Here is a 23,326-nt window from a genome sequence, read left to right on the forward strand (position 1 = left end):
AACACGGTGAAACCCCGCCTTTACTAAAAATACAAAAATTAGCCAGGCGTGGTGGTGCGTGCCTGTAATCCCAGCTACTCGGGAGGCTGAGGCATGAGAATTGCTTGAACCTGAGAGGCAGAGGTTGCAGTGAGCTGAGATCGCACCACTGAACTCCAGCCTGGCAGCCTGGGCAACAGTCTGAGAGTCTATTTCGGTGGGGGGGGCGGGGGGAAGGCAAATCCATAGAGATAGATATTAGTGGCTGCCAGGGGCTGGGGTGAGGGGTGCTGTGTGGTTGAATGAGGAGTGACTGCTTAATGAATATTGGGTTTCCTTTTGGGATGACGAAAATGTCCTGGAGCTATATAGTGACCTAACAATTCCACTCCAAAGTATATGCCTCAAAGAACGGAAAGCAGGTGTTCAAACAAAACTTGTACACTCAAATTTATAGCAGGACAATTCCCAGTAGCCAGAAGATGAAGCAATTCAAATGTCTGTCCACAGAAACAAATGTGGTCTACCCATGCAAGGGAATATTACTCAGCCATGAAAAGGAAGAAGCACTGATAAACATGACATGGATGAACCTTGAAATCATCATGCTAAACATTTATCTTAACCTATTATTATTATTTTGAGATGGAATCTTGCTCTGTCACCCAGGCTGGAGTGCAGTGGTGCGATCTCTGCTCACCGCAACCTCTGCTTCCCGGGTTCAAGTGATTCTCCTGCCTCAGCCTCCCGAGTAGCTGGGATTACAGAGGCACGCCACCACGCTCAGCTAATTTTTGTATTTTTAGTAGAGATGGGGTTTCACCATGTTGACCAGGCACTTGGGTCTTTACTATTATTATTTTTACTGAACTTGTACTTTTGCTATTCCTGGCAGCTTTAGTCATAATGGCCCCAAGCTGAAAACTATCCAGACGTTCATCTGCAGGTGGAGGGAGAAACAAGCCCTGATGCGTCCATACAAAAGGATACCCTGAGCCAGGCGTGGTGGCTCACGCCTGTAATCCCAGCACTTTGGGAGGTGGAGGTGGGTGGATTGCTTGAGGTCAGGAGTTTGAGACCAGCCTGGCCAGCATGGGGAAACCCTGTCTCTACTAAAAACACAAAAGTTAGCCGAGCGTGGTGGCACGTGCCTGTCATCCCATCTACTTGGGAGGCCGAGGCATAAGAATCGCTTGAACCCAGGAGGCAGATATTGCAATGAGCTGAGATTGCGCCACTACACTCCAGCCTTGGTGACAGAGCGAGACTCTGTCTCAAAAAAAAAAAAAAAAGATATTCCTCATTTATGAAAAGGAATGAACTCCCAGTAGTTGATATCCCAGTGAAAGAAACTAGGGCTGGGCACAGTGACTCACACTTGTAACCCCAGCACTTTGGAAGACGGAAGTGGGAGGATTGCTTGAGCTCAGGAATTCAAGACCAGCCTGGGCGACAGAGTGAGACCCCATGTCTTTTTTTTTTTTTTTTTTTTTTTTTTTTTTTTTGAGACGGAGTCTCGCTGTGTCGCCCAGGCTGGAGTACAGTGGCCGGATCTCAGCTCACCGCAAGCCCCACCTCCCGGGTTTTCGCCATTCTCCTGCCTCAGCCTCCCGAGTAGCTGGGACTACAGGCGCCCGCCACCTCGCCCGGCTAGTTTTTTGTATTTTTTTAGTAGAGACGGGGTTTCACCGGGTTAGCCAGGATGGTCTCGATCTCTTGACCTCGTGATCCGCCCGTCTCGGCCTCCCAAAGTGCTGGGATTACAGGCTTGAGCCACCGCGCCCGGCCCCCATGTCTTAAAAAAAAGAAAGAAAACTAAACCCAAGCTGGGCACGGTGGCTCACATCTGTAACCCCAGCACTTTGGGAGGCCAAGGTGAGAGAAGGATCACCTTAGCCCGGGAGTTCCAGACCAGCCTGGACAACATAGTGAGACCCTGTCTCTACTAAAAAAAATTTAAAAAAATTCCTGGGTATGGTGGCACGTGCCTATAGATCCAGCTACTTGGGGTCCTAAGGTGGGAGGATCGCTTGAGTCCTCGAAGTTGGGACTGGAGTGAGCTGAGATCGTGCCACTGCACTCCAGCCTGGGCAACAGAGTGAGACCCTGTCACACACAAAAAAAAAAAAAAAAAAAAAGAAATGAAACCAGGAACAAAGAAGCAAATACTGAAATAAATAAATAAAAATAAAATTAACAAAAAGAAGCAAATAGCATACAATTCTATGCCTATGAGATTCTAGAAAAGATAAAACTCTACGGGCAGAGAGCAGATAGTGCTTGTCAAGACCTAGGGAGCAGCTGGAGAGAGTCACTGCAAAGGAACAAATGAGGATCTTCGGCGGGTGCTAGAAATGTTCCCTATCTTTATTATGGTGATGGTTTCTGGGACTGTATATAATTCCCCAAACTTATCACACCCTAGAAAAAGAATGTATTTCAATAAGAGAGTGAAAAGGGAGTCAGGTAGGCTGGGCGCGGTGGCTCACGCCTATAATCCCAGCACTTTGGGAGGCCGAGGAGGGCGGATCACCTGAGGTCAGGAGTTTGAGACCAGCCTGGACAACATGGTGAAACGCTGTCTTTACTAAAAGTATAAAAATTAGCTGGATGTGGTCACGGGTGCCTGTAATCCCAGCTACTCGGAGGGCAGAGGTGGGAGAATCGCTTGAACCTGGGAGGCAGAGGTTGCAGTGAGTTGAGATTGTGCCACTGCACTCCAGCCTGGGTGACACTGAGACTCTTGTCTCAAAAAAAAAAAAAAAAAAAAAAGAGTTGGGGAAAAAACCGAATGGATTTTATAGGACATAAATTATAACCTAGTAAATCAGAAGGACAACAAAATAAAATCATTGAGCAGGCAGTGGCGTAAGTCGGTTCTAACTCTTTTAATCCTCAGAATGGTCCCTCAGATGATACTATTATTATGATCCCTATTTCACAGATGTGGAAACTGAGGCAGAGGGCGTCTGGGAGACCCGCCCGAGGTCCCAAGCTAGGAGGGGGTGGACCCAGTCTTGATATTCATCTCGTCAGGTTGCCGGCCTCCTTGCTGGTCTCTGTCCCTTCCATTTTCTGTCCTTCATTTTACTCCTGTTCTCAAATTTTTATTTATGCATGTGTAGAGATGGGGTCTTGCTATGTTGCCCAGTGTGGCTTTGAACTCTTGGTCTCTAAACGATCCTCCCGCCTCGGCCTCTCAAAGCGCTGGGATTTCAGGGTCAAGCCACTGAGCCTGACCGCCACTCGTGTTCTCTTCTCTCTTGTTTTCCCCTTCCTAGGTTTCAACGGTCAGTGATTCTCTGCCCTCGTTCCCTCTCTGCGTCTCTTCCCTCACCCCCATATGTCTCTGTCCCTCCTGGTCTCCAAACACCCTCCCTTCCCCCAGCTGTTTCCTCTGCCCCTGACCAGGACTAATTTAGCAAATGCTGCAATCCTCTTATGGCAACAGCCCAGCCTCAGCAGAATGGCAGGGGAATTAGCGAGGATTAGGTTCAGACGCATGACCCGTGGGGGAGGGGACTTCGGGGAGTTTTATCGAAACGATGCCCCCTCCTCCTCCACTCCTATCCCCTCCATGGAAAAGCACTGGTGCCTGGGGCACACACTGATGATAAAATCACGGCTAAACCCTTCACGGAGCTCCTCCTAGGTGCCAGGCACTGATTGTTAAGCCCCTTCACTCATTGAAACGTCAGTACAGCTCCCTGAGGGAGGGGCCGTGCCCGTCCCTGGTTTTAAGGATCAGGAGAGGTTAATTAACTTTCCTGAGGCAATTGGGATCCAATCTCAGCCTTTCTGGTGCTTCTCAGGTTAAAGATGAAAAAACACTGGAGGGAAGTAAACTGAGGGGGCCGGGGGGTGGGGGTCACACCGCAAGGGGGCGCAGCTTTGTCGCGGTAACTTTGGAACGATTTTTTTTTTTTTTGAGGCGGAGTCTTGCTCTGTAATGGCGCAATCTTGGCTCACTGCAACCTCCGCCTCCCGGGTTCAAGCGATTCTCCTGCCTCAGCCTACCGAGTAGCTGGGATGACAGGTGCGCGCCACCACGCCCGGCTAACTTTTGTATTTTTTAGTAGAGACGGGATTTTGCCATGTTGGCCACGCTGGTCTCGCATTCTCGACCTCAGGTGATCCACCCACCTCTGCCTCCCAAAGTTTTAGCCTCCGTAAAGTATGGAGGAGAGAAGAGAGAGAGCGAGAGAGAGGAGAAACACACACACACACACAGAGAGAGAGAGAGAGAGAGAGAGAGAATGCATTTCAGAGGAGAAACGGAGAGCAGGGTGGAGGAAGAGAGGAAGAGATTAGGTGGGAACAGAATAGACAAAACAGAGGCCAGGAGGAGCCGGAGGACGTTATCCACTGGCCACATTCACACCTCACTGTGCAATTTGCAATACAAAGGACACCATGGGAATCCAGCTCCTGACATTCACCTGGGGCGCTGGGCTGGGAAAGACAATGACTGGGAGGGAGGGATAATTAAGGACAGAGTGAGGGGACGGGTGGGCACGGAGGCGACACCTGTCACTCAGCACTTTGGGAGGCCAGGCGGGAGGATCGCTTGAGGCCAGGAGTCTGAAGCTGCAGTGAGTCATGATTGCGCCACTGCACTGCAGCCTGTGTGACAGAACGAGACCCTGTATCTAAAAAAATAATAATAAAAAAAACCCCACTATACGCCGGGCGCGGTGGCTCAAGCCTGTAATTCCAGCACTTGGGGAGGCCGAGGCGGGCGGATCACGAGGTCAGGAGATCGAGACCATCCTGGCTAACACGGTGAAACCCCGTCTCTACTGAAAATACAAAAAACTAGCCGGGCGTGGTGGCCGGCGCCTGTAGTCCCAGCTACTTAGGAGGCTGAGGCAGGAGAATGGCCTGAACCAAGAGGCGCAGCTTGCAGTGAGTCGACATTGCCACACTGCACTCCAGCCAGGACAACAGAGTGAGACTCGTCTCAAAAACAACAACAACAAACCACTATCAACAGAGTAAAGAGGCAAGTCACAGAATAGGAAAAAACATTTGCAAATCACACATTTTTTAAGGGATTGATAATCAGAATATACCGACTCCTAAAACTCAACAATAAAACAACAACAACAACAACAACAACAAAAACCCTGATTTAAAAATGGGCAAAGGACTTGAATTGACAGTGCTCTGAGAAGATATGTAAACGGTGAATAAACACTCAACAGTCTGGCCAGGTGTGGTGGTTCGTGCCTGTAATCCCAGCGCTTTGGGAGGCGGAGGCAGGCAGATCACTTGAGGCCAGGAATTTGAGACCAGCCTGGCCAACATGGTGAAAACCCGTCTCTACTAAAAATACAAAAATTAGCCGGGCATGGTGGCGGGCACCTGTAATCCCAGCTACTTAGAGGGCTGAGGTGGGGGAATCGCTTGAACCCGGGAGGCGGAGTTTGCTGTGAGATGAGACTGTGCAACTGCACTCCTGCCTGGATGACAGAGCAAGGCTCCGTCCTCCTCCCCACCCCCAACCCCTGACAAAAACAAACAAACAGAAAATAAAGACAGACCATGCCAAGTTTTCATGAGGATATGGAGTAACCGAAAATGTAAACTGGTAAAATCGATTTGGAAATCTGTTCAGCGTTATCTATAAAATTTGAACAAATGGCTTATCTGTGACCCCAAAATTCTACTTCTAGTATTGTACTAACAGAAATGCATACATGGCTGGGTACGGTGGCTCACGCCTGTAATCCCAACACTTCGGGAGGCTGAGGAGGGTGGATCACTTGAGCTCAGAAGTTTGAGACCAGCCTGGGTGACACAGGGAGACCCTATCTCAAAAATAAGAGAGAAAGAAAGAGAGAGAGAGAGGGAAGGAAGGAAGGAAAGAATACATCTGTGTAATCACCGCCCATCAGCACCAAGCTGTATGAGCCATGATTGCACCACTACACTTGGTTTGTGAATTTTCCTCAACCAATGTTTTACTTCAATGCCCCTATAGGTGGGCCAGAAAGGAGACATTTTCCAGAGAAAACCCGAGGCCCAAAGCAGTAGATGAAAAAGCAGCTATTTTCTATGAATTTGGGAAAAAGAAACTCTATTCCCAAGAGAAAGGGAATGTGGTCTAAGATACCAGAGAGAGGAACCAATTTTCTAAAAACACAATAGACCTTATTTTATTTTATTACCTTTTTTTTTTTTTTTTTAGATGGAGTCTCACTCTGTTGCCAAGGCTGGAGTACAGTGGCATGATCTGGGCTCACTACAACCTCTGCCTCCTGGGTTCAAGCGATTCTCCTGCCTCAGCCACCCAAGTAGCTGGGACTACAAGTGTACAACACCACATGTAGCTAATTTTTGTATTTTTAGCACAGATGGGATTTCGCCATGTTGGCCAGGCTGGTCTCGAACTCCTGACTTCAAGCCATCCACCCACCTTGGCTTCCCAAAGTGCTGGGATTACAGGCATGAACCACTGCACCTGGCCCATTTCACTTACATTTTGCATCGTTAATAACGCTGCACCTTGGGGAATTCGCAGTGCATGCCAGGAAAATTCTCCCTGGCCCCATGGCGGCCCGTCCATGGGGCCACCATTCTCAGCAGCTTCCTGTGTGTCACCCTTCATGCCTGCTGTGCATGTGGGAGCAAAACTGTGCCTATGTCTTGTTTTCCAATTTCTACACTTTCATTTTATGTTTTTTTTTTGTTTTGTTTTGTTTTTTTTTTTTTGAGACAGAGTCTTGCTCTGTCACCCTGGCTGGAGTGCAGTGGCGCGATCTCGGCTCACTGCAAGCTCTGCCTCATAGGTTCACACCATTCTCCTGCCTCAGTCTCCCAAGTAGCTGGGACGACAGGCACCCGCCACCATGCCCGGCTAATTTTTTTGTATTTTTAGTAGAGACGGGGTTTCACCGTGTTAGCCAGGATGGTCTCGATCTCCTGACCTCGCGATCCGCCCGCCTCAGCCTCCCGAAGTGCTGGGATTACAGGCATGAGCCACCACGCCCTGCCTTCTTGTCTCTTTACTTTGCTGCTCAAGCATGGTTCAAGAAACTTGTGTTCTTTTTATTTTTATTTTTTTAATTTTTTGAGACAGGTTCTTGCTGAGTCGCCCAGGCTGGAGTGTAGTGATGCCATCACAGCTTACTGCAGCCTTGACCTCCCACACTCAAATGGTCCTCTCACCTCAGGCTCCTGAGTAGCTGGGACTATAGATATGCACCAACATGCCCGGCTAATTTTTGTATTTTCGGTAGAGATGGGGTCTCACTTTGTTGCCCAGGCTGGTCTCAAACTCCTGGGCTTAAGCGATCCCTCCCACCCCCTGCCTCGGCCTCCCAAAGTGCTGGGATTACAGGTGTGAGCTACTGCGCCTGGCCTCCCTTTTTTCTTTCTTTTCCTTCTTTTCCTACTTTTCTTTCTTTCTCTTTCTTTCTTTCTTTCTTTCTTTCTCTCTTTCTTCTCTCTGTCTCTCTCTGTCTCTTTCTTTTTTTTTGAGATAGAATCTCATTCCTTCACCCAGGTTGGAGTGCAATGGCACGATCTCAGCTCACTGCAACCTCTGCCTCCCACATTCAAGTGATTCTCCTGCCTCAGCCTCCCGAGTAGCTGGGATTACAGGCACCTGCTACCCATGCCAGACTAATTTTTGTATTGTTAGTAGAGATGGGGCTTTCACCATGTTGGCCAGGCTGGTCTCGAACTCCTGACCTTGTGATCTGCCCGCCTCGGCCTCCCAAAGTGTTGGGATTACAGGTGTGAGCCACTGTGCCCGGCCTCTATTTCTTGTATCTGTCTTCTTATTTTTTTTCTTCTCCCCGCTGTACCCCACCGTGACGCCCGGCTTCCCAAGCTTATGATGTCTTCCCACTTCTGCACCTCTCTCTTATTTTCTGTTTTCTGGGAATAACATTTGAACTCCTCCAAGGTCTGATGCCATCTGGCCCTGGCTCAAGTCTCCATCCTTCCTGCCCTGGCTTGCCGGCCTCTTCCTGTGCTAAACAAGGCAAGCTCTGAGACAGAGGCCAGGTGTGGGGCTGAGGTGGAGAGACAGGCTTGCTGCTGAGCTGACAACAGCCGTTCTCGAAGTGTGGTTCCTGCTGCAGCTCAGTGGCGTCAGCATCACTTGCTAATCAGAAACTGAAACTTTAGGGGTGAGACCCAGGGATCTGGGTTTTAAGGAGCTCTTCAGGGGATTCTGATGCCAACTAGATCTTGAAAATTGCTGGCTTATGGCTGGGCATGGTGGCTCATTCCTGTAATCCCAGCACTTTGGGAGGCCAAGGTGGGCAGATCACTTGAGGTCAGGAGTTTGAGACCAGCCTGGCCAACGTGGCGAAACCCTGGCTCTACTAAAAACACAAAACTTTGCCAGGCATGGTGGTGGGCGCCTGTAATCCCAGGTACTCGGGAGGCTGAGGCAGGAGAATGGCTTGAACTCAGGAGGCGGAGGTCGCAGTGAGCTGAGATTGCGCCACTGCACTCCAGCCTGGGTGACAGAGCGAGACTCTGTCTCAAAAAACCAAAAAACAGAAAACAAAAAAAAAACAAAAAAGAAAATTGCTGGCTTAAACTTGGTGCATCGGTGGGGGCTGGGGAGGAGGCTGGTTTTCAAGATAATAATGTTGATCAGTATCTCTTGCAGGGGGGAGGTGAGGTGAGGCAGGGCAGCTAGTGACATTGCCCTGGGCACAAACTTGCAAGGACTGGGGAGGATTCTCCAAACCAGGGGAGCAGAAGAGGGATCAGGGAGGGTTCTCTGTGCCAGGTCCCCTCCTGAGCAGATGTCATGATAAGAGATGCCTGAATCCACCCAGGCCCATTGTATAGGTGGGGAAACTGATCCTGGAGGGAGGAAGGCTTTTGCCCAAGGTCACACAGCTGATAGTAACGAGGACCTCCAGGGCTTCCCAGCTGCTCTGAGACACTGCCTGGAATGTTCAGTACAAGGGAGTTGGTGAAATACCAGAAAGAGAAAAGCAGCCCCCAATGGCCAGGGGCTGGCCTTGCACTCACATCCATGCCTTCCATGTTCTCTCTTTGGATAGAATGGATTTCAGGCGGGGCACCATGGCTCATGCCTGTAATCTCAGTACGTTGGGAGGCTGAGGTGGGCAGATTGCCTGAGATCAGGAGTTCGAGACCAACCTGGCCAATATGGCGAATCCCCATTTCTACTAAAAATACAAAAATTAGCTGGGCCTGGTGGTGGGCACGTGTAACCCCAGCTACTCGGGAGGCTGAGGCAGGAGAATCGCTTGAACCCAGGAGACAGAGGTTGCAGTGAGCTAAGATCACACCATTGGACTCCAGCCTGGGTGAAAGAGTGAAACTCCCTCTCGATAAATAAATAAATAAATAAATGAATAAATAAACAAATAAACATTATTAAAAAAAGAAAGGATTTCATAAAACACAATGCATGGTGCAAGAACTGGATTTAAACAAAGAAACAAGCACAAACGCATAAGGTTATTCCCTGTGTTGCCCTGAGCTCTCTGTAATCACGTCTGAACCCAGAGAGAAACATGTTGTTCAAACCACAAAGATCCATGTCCTCCTATTGTGTCGAATACAAGTGACACTGTTTCTATACAAAAACCCTAGTTCTGGGCACTCCTCATCCCCCTCACCTTCAAGGTAAGAGAATCAGAGTGACCCTCTTTCCCTGACAGCATCGAACCCAGAGCAAAACCACTTTTTTTATATGTTAAAACTGCAGTAAAATAGGCATAACATACAATTTACCATCCTAACCTTTATTTATTTACTTTTATGTTTTTAGAGACAGGATCTCGCTCTGTTGCCCAGGTTGGAGTGCAGTGGTGCCATCTTGGCTCACTGAAACCACCTCCTGGGCTCAAGTGATCCTCCCGTCTCAGCCTCCCGAGTAGTGCCCGCCATCACGCCTGGCTAATTTTTGTATTTTTAGTAGAGACGGGGTTTCACCATGTTGCCCAGGTTGGTCTGGAACTCCTGGGCAAGAAATCCACTCGCCTCAGCCTCCCAAAGTGCTGGGATTACAGGCGTGAGCCAGGGCACCCGGCCCCAAACTGAAATTTTGTACTTATCCAATATTGAACTCCTCATTCTCTCCATCTCCAACCCTTGGGAACCTCTAGCTTATTTTCTGTCTCTATGAATTTGTCTATTTTAGATATTTCTTGGGAATGGAATCATACAATATTTGTCCTGGCTTCTTTCATCTAACATAAATACTTTCTAGGTTCATGGAGGTTGTAGCCTGTGCCAGAACTTCCTATTTAAGGCTGAAGAATATTCCATTGCATGAATAGACCACATTTTGTTCATTCATTTGATAGACATTTGGATTGTTTCAGCCTTTTGGCTATTGTAAAAGATGCTGCTATGAACATTAGTGCACAAATATTTCTTCGCTTCCCTGATTTACATTCTTTTTTTTTTCCTGTTTTTAAATATTTTTTGTTTTGTTTATATTTTTTTGGTATAAAAGTCACTTTGTTTTGAACCCTTTCCAAAATTATCAAACAAGCTCAAATCCTATAACATTTGCCATTAAAAGCAAGGGCAGCCGGGAGTGGTGGCTCATGCCTGTAATCCCAGCACTTTGGGAGGCCGAGGCGGGCGGATCACCTGAGGTCAGGAATTTGAAACCAGCCTGGTCAATATGGCAAAACCCTATCTCCACTAAAAATACAAAAATTAGCTGGGCATGGTAGTGGGTGCCTGTAATCCCAGCTACTCGGGAGGCTGAGGCAGGAGAATCGCTTGAATCTAGGAGGCAGATGTTGCAATAAGCCGAGATTGATCGCTCCATTGCACTCTAGCCTGGGTGACAGAGCGAGACATCATTTCACACACACACACACACACACACACACACACACAAAGGCAAGGGCAAAAGCCACAATTCCTTTCGCATCAATCTAAAACATACTTTCAAACACCCTCTTACTGAGAGGCCCCAAAGATTCCCTTCCCTTTCGTGTTCCTCCTTCTTGCAAGAAGACACTAAACTCAACTTTGCTTGACTACTGGTGTCCCTCTGATGGTCTTTAGCTGACGGACATTGACAGGTATCACCAAGTCAGTCTTAAAAACCAACCAGCTGGGCATGGTGGCTCACACTTACAATCCCAGCAATTTGGGAGGTTGAGGCAGCAGGATCGCCTGAGCCCAGGAGTTGGAGATCAGGCTGGGCAAGAGAGCAAAACCCTGTCTCTACAAAAAATATAAGAAATTAGCCGGGCAGGGTGGTGGGTGCCTGTAGTCCCCGCAACTTGGGAGGCTGAGGTGGGAGGATCGCTTGAGCCCATGAGGTCAAGGCTGCAGTGACCTGTGATCATGCCACTGTACTCCAGTCTGGGCAACAGAGCAGGACCCTGTCTCAAAACCAAAACCAAAACCAAAAACAAAACAAAACAAAACAAAACAAAACAAAACAAAACAAAAAAATCAACCTATGCTCCAAAACCATTTCTGGAGAAATAATCAGATTCCCTACCCCTTCACCTACTAAGCCTAGGTAGAGTCTTTTGTCTTAATCTTTGCCAATCGAATATGCAAAGTTTTCTTTTTTCTTTTTTTTTTTTCACAGAGTCTTGCTCTGTCACCCAGGCTGGTGTGCAGTGGTGCGATCTAGGCTTCCTGCAACCTCTGCCTCCTGGGTTCAAGCAATTCTCCTGCCTCTGCCTCCCAAGTAGCTGGGATTACAGGCGCCCAACACCACGCCCAGCTATTTTTTTGTATTTTTTGTAGCAATGGGGTTTCACTATGTTGGCCAGACTGGCCTCAAACTCCTGACCTCATGATCCGCCCACCTCGGCCTCCCAAAGTGCTGTGATTACAGGCATAAGCTACCACGCCTGGCCTCGAATATGCAAAGTCTTACATTTGATTTCTTTTAGAAATTACAAGGCCGGGTGCGGTGGCTCAAGCCTATAATCCCAGCACTTTGGGAGGCTGAGACGGGCGGATCATGAGGTCAGGAGATCGAGACCATCCTGGCTAACCCGGTGAAACCCCGTCTCTACTAAAAAATACCAAAAAAAAAAAAAAAAAAACTAGCCGGGCGAGGTGGCGGGCGCCTATAGTCCCAGCTACTCAGGAGGCTGAGACAGGAGAATGGCGTAAACCCGGGAGGCAGAGGTTGCAGTGAGCTGAGATCCGGCTACTGCACTCCAGCCTGGGCGACAGAGCAAGACTCTGTCTCAAGAAAAAAAAAAAAAAAGAAATTACAGTGAGGGGGACCTTCTACTCACATCTTATAGACCAAGAAAACTGCGAGATCATTTCTGTTGACAGCAGGGCCATCATCTGCCTTGGTGAATAATGTGTTCCCAGCTACCGAAAAGTGGAACAAAATGTGCAATTATGGTAAACTGTTCCCAGAAAGGAAGCAGAATATAGATACAATGATGGAAGGATGCCACTATGAGATACTAAGCAACCGTTTAAAAGAGTGCAGTGAGGCCGGGTGTGGTGGCTCATGCCTGTAATCCCAGCACTTTGGGAGGCCGAGGCAGGTGGATCACGAGGTCAAGAGATCGAGACCATCCTGTCTAACACGGTGAAACCCCAGCTCTACTTAAAATATAAAAAAATTAGCCGGGCATGGTGGCGGGCGCCTGTAGTCCCAGCTGCTGGGGAGGCTGAGGCAGGAGAATGGCATGAACCCGGGAGGCAGAGCTTGCAGTGAGCTGAGATTGCGCCACTGCACTCCAGCCTGGGCGACAGAGTGCGACTCCATCTCAAAAAAAAAAAAAGAAAGAAAGAAAAAAAATAGTGCAGTGAACTTGTAACATACCATCTATTTGTTTTACAATTTATTTATTTATTTCCAAGACAGGGTCTTGCTCTGTCGCCCAGGCTGGTGTGCAGTGGTTTGATCATGGCTCACTGCAGCCTCGAATTCCTGGGCTCAAGGCATCCTCCCGTCTCAGCCTCCCAAGTAGCTGGGACTACAGGTACCTACCACCATGCCTGGCTAGTTTTTAAAATATATATATATTTTGTAGAGGTAAGGTCTTCTTGCTATGTTCCCAGACTGGTCTCGAACTCCTGACCTCAAGTGATCTTTCTGCCTTGGCTCCCAAAGCCCTAGGATTACATGCATGAGCCATCATGCCCAGCCACTATTTGTTTTGTTTCAGTTTATATTTATTTATTTATTTATTTCGCGACGGAGTTTCACTATTGTTGCGCAGGCTGGGGTGCAATAGTGCGATATTGGCTCACCACAACCTCCACCTCCCAGGTTCAAGCAATTCTCCTGCCTCAGCCTCCTGAGTAGCTGGGATTACAGGCATGTGCCACCACACCCAGCTAATTTTGTGTTTTTAGTAGAGATGGAGTTTGTCTATGTTGGTCAGGCTGGTCTTGAACTCCCGACCTCAGGTTATCCTCCCGCCTCAGCCTCCCAAAGTGCTCGGATTACAGGTATGAGCCACTGCACCTGGCCAAACTTTCTTATATTTAAATGTCTATCTTTACAAAATAGTATCAGTGAGCTTGTTCATCTGTTTATGCCTTTATTGGCCAAATAAATAGCCACAGTGCAAAATCTCCAGGGTCACTACTGTGTTCCCAGCATGTCCTGTAGATGAAGCCGGACAACACATGCGATGAGGAATCATTGCTGGGGATGCTGCTTTCTACAACAGAACTCTAAGTATCCGGTGAAAACAATGAGCGAGGCCTGTTTATGTCTGAGTTTTATTGAATTTTGAAATTGATTGCATGAGTCATTTGTTTTTCTTTTTCTTTTCTTTTTTTTTTTTTTGCGGGGGGTGGGGACGGAGTCTCCCTCTGTTGCCCAGGCTGCACTGCAACCTCCACCCCTCAGGTTCAAGTGATTCTCTTGCCTCAGCCTCCCAAGTAGCTGGGATTACAGGTGCCTGCCACCAGGTCCAGCTATTCTTTTTGTAGTTTTAGTAGAGACGGGGTTCTGCCATGTTAGCCAGGCTGGTCTCGAAATCCTGACCTCAGGTGATCTGCCTACCTCGGCCTCCCAAAGTGCTAGGATTACAGGTGTGAGCCACCATGTCCGGCCTTGATTGACTAATTTTTAGCTCCCCGGATCATGAGCCTTGTCAATCTCCTTGACCCCTGAACCCATGTGGGTCCTGCTATGAGGAGATGAGGGCAGCCAGGGGTCTGACACAGCGGATGCATCTCTAAGGGACCTGACTTGTGTGAACCAAGGTCATGGGTTCCCTGTATACATCAGCAGCGGGTTCATTCACTCACAAGAGCCGATCAGCAGCGGCCCATGGAAACATCCATCAGACTGTGTCCCCTCCTGGTTGGAGGAGAGGTAACTACAAGAATGAATAGTAGGGGCCAGAGTGGCCTCAAAGGACCAAAGAGGAGGCTGTGGGGTCATCCAGGAGGGAGGGATGGTGGCTGGAAAAGATGGGCAGCCTGGGAGCTGGGAGGAGTGGGTAGACTCGCTGACATTGGTCATGCGGGGCCCCAGCCCTGGGAAGGAACAAGGATGACTCCTGGGGGCTGACTGGCGGTGCCTCTCCTGAGATGGGGACCCCAACCACAGGTCACAATGCTGACTCCCCAACCCCGCGTGGAATGCCACCTTGCCTGGGCCCACGAGGGTGAAACCAAGGCTGTGTTGCCCACTGAGGTTCATCCATCATTCAGCTCCTCCAGGGGATGGGACTGCAGGGCAGGGTGGGAAAGGGAGGGTCCCAGCAGGGTGGGCCAGGGTGGGCACAGCACAGAAGTGATTTAAGAGCCAAGCACTTGTCAGTACACACTTGTGTTTGGGAACAGAGCAGGACGCAGGATGCAAGACCCTGGTCATCGCCAAGGTGAGCGGGGGCAGGGGTGTGAGGGGTCTGAGCTGATCCTGTGGCCGAGGCTGCAGAGTGCAGATCTGGGCAGCCAGAGCAGGGCTGGGCCTGTGCGGGAGGCTTCCCGTCCTGCAGAGAGGGGAGAACTTAGGGGCATTTGGGAAATGAAAAATCATGCAACTGGGCGAAGCGTGTCATGCCTGTGATCCCAGCTCTTTGGGAGGCCAAGTTGAGAGGATCACTTGAGCCCAGGACTCTGAAACCAGCTGGGCCAACACAGTGAGACCCGTCTTTACCAAAAATACAAAAGTAACCCCGGGGTGGTGGTGCACACCTGTGGTCCCAGCTACTCGGGAGACTGAGGCGGGGGGATTGCTTGAGCCCAGGAGGTGGAGGCTGCCTTGAGCCGTGTTCACATCACTCACTGCACTCCAGCCTGGGTGACAGAGTGAGATCCCCTCTCCAAGAAAAAGAAAGAAGTAAAGATATTAAACCATGCAGTTGAGTGGAGCAGATGACTGGGCAGGTGCCTGCACCCCTGCAAGTGTCAGGGTCCCTATAGCCCTTGGATGGGAGGGGAAGGGGCAGCGGGGGAGGGCTGAGCAGGCCTGAAGCAGCCCTGTCTGCTCCCAGGTGAGACGCCTATGCTGCCTGCCTTCCCTTCTGTGGGGTCCCTAATAATACAGGAGCTGTTATCATGCCCATTTCCTAGATGTGGACCCTGAGGCCCAGAGAGGTGCAAGGTCTGGTCCGGATACCAGGCTGCCATCCGCGGTGCCGCCCCAGCCCACGCTGCCTGGGCTCCTGGCCTCGGGCAGGGGACGGGGTCCCTAGGCGGGGCCGGGGGCTCCCTGGGGGCTTCTCTGACCTGTTTCCCTCCCGCCCCCAGGCCCTTCCCTGGCCCCGGACCCTCCAAGGAGACAGCGGCAGGAGCGCACGGTCTACACTCAAAGCCAGCAGGAAGTGCTAGAAAGTTACTTTCAGAACGACCAGTACCCGAACTATGACAAGCGACTGAATCTGGCGAAGGCACTTGGCCTCAAGGAGCACCAACTGCAGGTCTGACTCCCACCCCCCTCTTCCCGCCCCAGTCACCCCAAGGAGCCTCTTCATCTCTCACTCACCGGGGCCTGGCCCGCCCGACCACCTCCTGCCCTGCCACGCAAGGGGTCCCGCCAGTGTAGACCCGGGCTGCATCGAGTCCTGTTCCAACTCTCTGCCAACCCAAACCCGCCCACAGGATCGGCCCAAGCTGTGCCCCACGAGGTCTCCCGGTGCCCAGACCTCAGGCCCCCCTGAGAACCCGCGGTCCCTCCCTCGAACCCTCCCTGGCCCCCCGGGCTCCCGGGCAGCAGGCCCCGCTCCTCCCCTCCCACCCCACCCTTCACCCCTCCCACCCCACCCTCCTCCCCTTCTTTTCCCCTCCCTCTCCCCTCCCTTCTCCGGGCCTGGGAGCCGGGGTGGGGGGGCCCTCTTATGGTGGGTGCGGGGTGGGGGTGAACACAGGGAGAGGCTTGAGGCCGGCCCCGCCCCCAAGCGGCTCACCGGACCGCGCGAGGCCCTCCCTCACACCTCCTCCCTGTCCCCTCTGCCCCCAGGTGTGGTTCAAGAATCGCCGCGCCAAACTAGCTCGGGAGCGACGGCTCCAGCAGCAGCCGCAGCGCGTCCCTGGGCGGAGAGGCCGAGGAGCCCGTGCTGCACCCCTAGTCCCTGCAGCCTTCGCTTCCGTCCCTGGGGGTCCTGAGTTCCCGCAGAGCCGGGGTTCCTGGATCTCCCCTCAGCCAGGCCCCTGGGGAGTCCTCCCAGCAGCAGAACCCACGATCTACAGCCTCCACCGGACCTGGGGTGGCCCTGGGTGTGGAGCCCAGGGGGGCCTCCCGGCTGCCCAGGGTCCAGGCCCTGGCCCGGTCCCAGCTCCTATCCCAGGCCCAGCCCAGATCCCAGGCCCTATCCCAGGCCCAGCCCAGATCCCAGGCCCAATGTCAGGTCCACTCTCAGGCTCAATGTTAGATCCACGCTCGAGCCAAGGTTCATTCCCCGCCCCCATCTCAGGCCCAGGCCCAATCCCAGACCCAGTCCTAGGCGGAGCCTTGATGCCAGGTCCAGAATCACTCCCAGCCCCAGCCCCAGGCGCCACGAGGCCTCAGAGCCCCAATGCCTCCAACTTGTTGCCAGAAACCCAGTTATTCCCTGACTTCATGGAGCTGCTCCCGCCCATGGACCTGTTCGAGGAATCCTCACTCTTTACCTCGACATCTCAGTATGAAGAGAAGGATGGCTCCGTGGACGAAAATCACTCAGTCCTTGGGTCATTACTGGATTTATAGGGGGCCTGTGCCTGCAAAGTTCTTCAGATCCCAGAGGGCCTGGAGTGGCTGGTCTACACTGCTGGTGACTTTCTGCAGTGAATGCACCACCCTTTACCCACCCGGCTGCAGGCGGACATTTGCTGTCTTCACTGTGCAGCCATCACAGGTGGCCTGTGGATGTGCCTCCCTCTCATTTGAATTGAGCCTGAGCATTTCTCTGCTGGGATTGGAGTCACTGCTCACTGGGATGTTTGGCATTAGTGGATGCCACTTGAGAGCTTTGTAAAGGGCTTTTCCCAGCCCTCCTGCTTGTCAGCATCCTCCCCAACACTGAGGATTGTGAGACTTTTTAAATGTTTGTTGATCCAGTGACTTGTGGCTTTGCTGTGGTTGTAATATCCATTTCCCTGATGATTGAGAGATTGAGAAATTCTCATATGGGCATTAGGCATTTTCAAATAGTGACTATTTTTAGTTTAAAAAAAAATTTTTTTCTTATTTTTATTAAATAGTGACTATTCATGGTCTTTTGGGCCCATTTTTTGTAGTTGATTTCATATAAGTATTTTTTTGAGTCAGAGCCTTGCTTTGCTGCCCGGGCTGTAGTGCAGTGGCATGATCTTGGCTCACTGCAACCTCTGCTTCCTAGGTTCAAGTGATTCTCAGCCTCCTGAGTAGCTGGGACTACAGGTGCCAGCCACTATGCCTGGCTAATTGTTGTATTTTTAGTAAAGATGGGGTTTCACCATGTTGGCCAGGCTGGCCTTGAACTCCTGACCTTGAAGTGTTCCACCTGCCTCAGCCTCCCAAAGTGCTGAGATTAGAGGCATGAGCCACTGCACCCAGCCACGATGTTTTAACATAAAATTCCATTGGGAGTTAATATTCTGCGAGGATCTCCTATTCTGTGGCTTGTCTTCTTGCTTTTGTTAAGTAGATCACTGTGTGTAGCATTCAAAACATTCATCAGCAGATTGATACTTTGGTGGAAGAAAAAATCCAATTTAAAAATTAGACTTGATGGACAAAAACTGTTATAAAAGTTTCTTTTTTCTTTCTTTTTTTTTTTTTTGAGACGGAGTCTCACTCTGTCGCCCGGGCTGGAGTACAGTGGCCGGATCTCAGCTCACTGCAAGCTCCGCTTCCCGGGTTTACGTCATTCTCCTGCCTCAGCCTCCCGAGTAGCTGGGACTACAGCGCCCGCCACCTCGCCCGGCTAGTTTTTTGTATTTTTTTAGTAGAGACGGGGTTTCACTGTGTTAGCCAGGATGGTCTCGATCTCCTGGCCTCATGATCCGCCCGTCTCGGCCTCTATTTTTTCTTGAGACAGAGTCTCACTCTGTCATCCATGCTGGAGTGCAGTGGTGCCATCTTGGCTCACTGCAACCTCGCTTCCCAGGTTCAAGTGATTCTCCTACTTCAGCCTTCTGACTAGCTGGAACTACAGATGTGGTCCACCACACTCGGCTAATTTTTGTATTTTTTATAAAGACAAGGTTTCTCCATGTTGCCCAGACTTGAGCTTTCAAGTTTCTTCAAGAAAATTGTTGGAATTTTAATTTCAATGACATGAAATTTATAAATGTTTTTGGGAGAAATTGAAGTTTTTACAAAGTCTAGTCGACTTAGTACTTATTTATATTCATTCAATTGGTGTTTTACAAAGGTTCTTCATGAAATGTTATTGTTATTATTATTTTTCTGACAGAGTCTCACTCTGTTGCTCAGGCTGGAGTGCAGTGGCGCAGTCTTGGCTCACTGCAAAGTACCTCCTGGGTTCAAGTGATTCTCTTGCCTTGGCTTCCTGAGTAGCTGGGATTACAGGCGCACGCCACCATGTCCAGCTAGTTTTTGTATTTTTAGTAGAGATGGGGTTTCACCATGTTGGCCAGGCTGGTCTCAAACTGCTGACCTCAGGTGATCAACCCCCCTTGGCCTCCCAAAGTGCTGAGATTACAGGCGTGAGCCACTGCGCCTGGCTGAAATATGATTATTTAATCACAGAGCTCTTGCATGCATCTTTCTGTAGATTTATTTCTTGTACTTCATTGTTATTATTGTCTGATATTTCACATGGTATTTTAAATTTCTTATTTTTAAAAAATATATTTGTCTTGTACATAGGATTCAGTTGATCTGTTTATTTTGTTTCCCGGAACCTAGCTCAATTCTTCTGAACTCTCATAACTTATCTGAACATTGTAAATTTGAAAATGAACATAGTTCATGGTGCTAAGCCGACGAGCGCCCCCTCCTCGGCACTCCACACCCCTCTCCGCGTCTCACTTCCTCTGCCGCCCCCTGGTGGCCGTCCTGGCCCTGGGTCTCCCCACAGCGAGTTCTCTGACCCTGTCCTGGTCCGGTTTAGCAAATGCTCTAATCCTCTTAGGCCAGGCCAGCCTCAGCAGAGCAGAGAGAATTAGATCAGATGTGGGGGGAAGGGAGGACGGCTGTGCGTGTGTGCCGGGGACAGACTCCCAGGATGTAATGAAAGCTCCTCCTTATCTAGCCGACCCTGGTAGTAAAATACACATAAAAACACGGAAACTTCACACCAGTCAGACTCTGACAGTGTGGGAAGAGTAGGGAGGAATCTAATCCATCTATTGTAGGTGAGGGAGTTCCTGTGGACATTCTGGCGGCATGCGGGGAGAGGTGGTCCAGTCTGACTGTAGATTCAGAATCACATCCTGGGCCTGGGGGAGGGGAATGGTGGTGCTTCAGGGCCCTGCAGGCATATCAGTGAATGGAAAATGGATTAGTTTATTAATGAGTGAAGATGGAATTTGCGTGTGCCCTGATTAGCTGAATAGAAAGTGAATGGATTAAGTAGAACAGAATTCCTCTCTTTTTCATCTCCTCAATTCTTTTTTTTTGGAGACAGGATTTCACTCTGTCACCCAGGCTGGAGTGCAGTGTGGTGCAATCTCGGCTCACTGCAACCTCCTCTCCCAGGTTCAAGCGATTCTCCTGCCCCAGCCTCCCAAGGAGCTGGGATTACAGGTGCCCGCCTACCACGCCCGGCTAATTTTTATATTTTTAGTAGAGATGGGGTTTCACTATGTTTGCCAGGCTGGTCTGGAACTCCTGACCTCAGGTGATCCACCTGCCTCGGCTTCCCAAAGTGCTGGGATTACAGGCGTGAGCCATCACGCCGGGCCATGGATTAGTTGTTAATGAATGAAGATTGAGTTTGCATGTGCCCTGATTCGATGAATAGAAAGTGAATGGATTAAGTAGAACAGAATTCCTGTCTTTTTAATGTCCTCAATTCTTTTTTTTTTTTTTTTTTTGACGCGGAGTCTTGCTCTGTGCCCCAGGCTGGAGTGCAGTGGCGCGATCTCGGCTCACTGCAAGCTCCGCTCCCCCGGGTTCACGCCATTCTCCTGCCTCAGCCTCCCGAGTAGCTGGGACTACAGGCGCCCGCCACCTCGCCCGGCTAATTTTCTTGTATTTTTAGTAGAGACGGGGTTTCACCGTGTTAGCCAGGATGGTCTCGATCTCCTGACCTCATGATCCGCCCGTCTCGGCCTCCCAAAGTGCTGGGATTACAGGCTTGAGCCACCGCGCCCGGCCATGTCCTCAATTCTTCTTGTTTTTGGAGACAGGGTCTCAATCTGTCGCCCAGGTTGGAGTGCAGTTGTGCAATCTCGGCTCACTGCCACCTCCGCCTCCCGGGATCAGGCAATTTTCCTGCCTCAGCCTCCCTAGCTGTGACCACAGGCGCCAGTCACCACGCCCAGCTAATTTTTGTATTTTTAGTAAAGATGGGGTTTTACCATGTTGGCCAGGCCGGTCTCAAACTCCTGACCTCAGATGATCCACCCACCTTGGCCTCCCAAAGTGTTGGAATCACAGGCATGAGTCACCGTGCCCAGCCTCAATTCTTATTTTTGGAGACAGGGTTTTGCTCTGTCACCCGGGCTGGGGTGCAGTGGTGCGATCTCAGTTCACTGCAACTTCTGCCTCCCGGGTTCATGCGATTCTCCCACCTCAGCCTCCTGAGTAGCTGGGACTACAGGTGCATGCCACTGCGCCTGGCTAATTTTTTTTTTTGTAAAGACAGGGTTTCTCCATGTTGCCCAGGCTGGTCTCAAACTCCTGAAATCAGGCAATCCTCGAGCCCATGTCTCCCAAAGTGCTGAGACTACAGGCAGGAGCCACCGCTCCTGGCTATATCTTCTCCATTCAATTTCCCTCCTTTTTCACCCAAGCAATGCCAGCCCCTTTCACTCCCTTCCAAATCCGAAAATGCCTAGGGAGTTTTACCATCTCCTAGGAAGCTCTCCCGCCTCTCATCATCATCCCAGGCTGTGTTCTGGGCATCCCCAAGGGAAACATCTGAACTTCTCACTGGGCCAAGGAAGAAGGGACGAGGTGACTTTCAGAAGGCAGGCCTTGGAAATTCCCCATGTCTGTCTTGGCAACAGCAAGAATTTCTCTTTGTTTTCCTGCCTGTAGCCAAAAAGCGTAACATGAAAGGATTCAGGGTACATATGAGAACAGGTCATTGTACCTTCGACAAATGGGTCAAGTTTAAGCTTAATACCGTCCTGCATGCTCCGGGATGGAGATGGAGACAGTGCAGGTTGAAATGTCTTTGTCTTGTAAGGATCGGAGAGAGGGGGGCCATCGTGGTTTTTTTTTTTTTTTTTTTTTTTTCCTTTTTTTTTTTTGGAGAGGGAGTCTCACTCATTCTCCCAGGCTGGAGTGCAGTGGAGCGATCTTGGCTCACTGCAACCTCTGCTTCCCGGGTTCAAGTGATTCCCCTGCCTCAGCCTCCTGGGTAGCTGGGATTACAGGTGCCTGCCACCACCAAACCCAGCTATTTTTTTTTTTTTTTTTTGAGATGGAGTCTCGCTCTGTCGCCTAGGCTGGAGTGTAGTGGCGCGATCTCGGCTCGCTGCAATCTCCGCTTCCCGGGTTTACGCCATTCTCCTGCCTCAGCCTCCTGAGTAGCTGGGACTACAGGCACCCGCCACCACACTCGGCTAATTTTTTGTATTTTTAGTAGAGATGGGTTTTCACTGTGTTAGCCAGGATGGTCTTGATCTCTTGGCCTCATGGTCAGCCTGCCTCGGCTTCCCAAAGTACTGGGATTATAGGCGTGAGCCACCGCACCCGACATTTTTGTATATTTTGTAGAGATGAGGTTTCACTGTTTTCCAGGCTGGTTTTGAACTCCTGATCTCATGTGATCCTCCTGCCTCAGCCTCCGAAAGTGCTGGGATTACAAAGTGCGTGAGCCACCGTGCCTGGCCAAAACCTCTTGCTTTAACACCCAACTTCATCCTAGGTCCCTGGATCTAGTTTCTGATTTCCTTTTTTTTTTTTCCTTTTTTTTTTTTTTTTTGAGATGGAGTTTTGCTCTTTTTGTCCAGGCTGGAGTGCAATGGCGCAGTCTAGGCTCACTGCAACCTCCACCTCCTGGGTTCAAACGATTCTCCTGCCTCAGCCTCCCGAGTAGCTTGGATTACGGGCGCCCACCACCACGCCCAGCTAATTTTTTTTGTAATTTTAGTAGAGACAGAGTTTTACCATGTTGGCCAGACTGGTCTCAAACTCCTGACCTCAGGTGATTGCCCGCCTCAGCCTCCCAAAGTACTGGGATTACAGTCGTGAGCCACCACACTCGGCCTGATTTTCTTTCTTTCTTTCCTTTTTTTTTTTTTTTGAGACAAGATCTCACCCTGTCACCCAGGTTGGCGTGCAGTGGTGACTTCCTTCCTTCCTTCCTTCCTTCCTTCCTTCCTTCCTTCCTTCCTTCCTTCTTTCGAGACAGGGTCTCATTCTGTCACCCGGGCTGGCGTGCAGCAGTGTGATTACAGCTCACTGTAACCCTGAACTCTCGGGCTCAAGCAGTCTTCGTACCCCAGCCTCCCTAGTGGCTGTGCCTACAGCCATGTGCCACCAAGCCAGGCTAATTTTTAATTTTTTTTCCTGCAGAGATAGGGTCTTTCTATGTTGTCTGGGCTGGTCTCGACCTCCTGGGCTCAAGCAATCCTCCCATCTAGCTTCCTAAAGCACTGGGATTATAGGTTTGAGCCACGGCGTCTGGCTTGCCCCATCTCTTAAAAAAAAAAAAATAATAGTGAGGTTGTTGGGATGGGGCACCAGTATGTTTTAAAGCTTTGAGGCAATTCCAATGTGCAAAACTTGAGTACTGCTGTTCTCGGTCAAATCCCTGCCGTGGAGTAGACAAAATCCTGAGAGATGATGCGTAACCATCATTATTAAGAAGACACCAAAGCCAGTTTGGTGGCT

General features: G+C 50.2%; 1 protein-coding gene across 1 annotated transcript; it reads left to right on the top strand.

Annotated features, from left to right (window-relative positions):
* Positions 1-14,666: 14,666 nt before the first annotated feature.
* TPRX2 (tetrapeptide repeat homeobox 2) lies at positions 14,667-17,285 on the top strand. The gene is made up of 3 exons (XM_077980768.1): positions 14,667-14,771; positions 15,643-15,812; positions 16,352-17,285. The coding sequence occupies exons 1-3, from the start codon at positions 14,747-14,749 to the stop codon at positions 17,078-17,080; spliced, it is 924 nt and encodes a 307-aa protein (XP_077836894.1). The 5' UTR covers positions 14,667-14,746; the 3' UTR covers positions 17,081-17,285.
* Positions 17,286-23,326: the final 6,041 nt, after the last annotated feature.

Source organism: Macaca mulatta, chromosome 19, assembly GCF_049350105.2.
Source record: "Macaca mulatta isolate MMU2019108-1 chromosome 19, T2T-MMU8v2.0, whole genome shotgun sequence".
Taxonomy (NCBI): Eukaryota; Metazoa; Chordata; class Mammalia; order Primates; family Cercopithecidae; genus Macaca; species Macaca mulatta.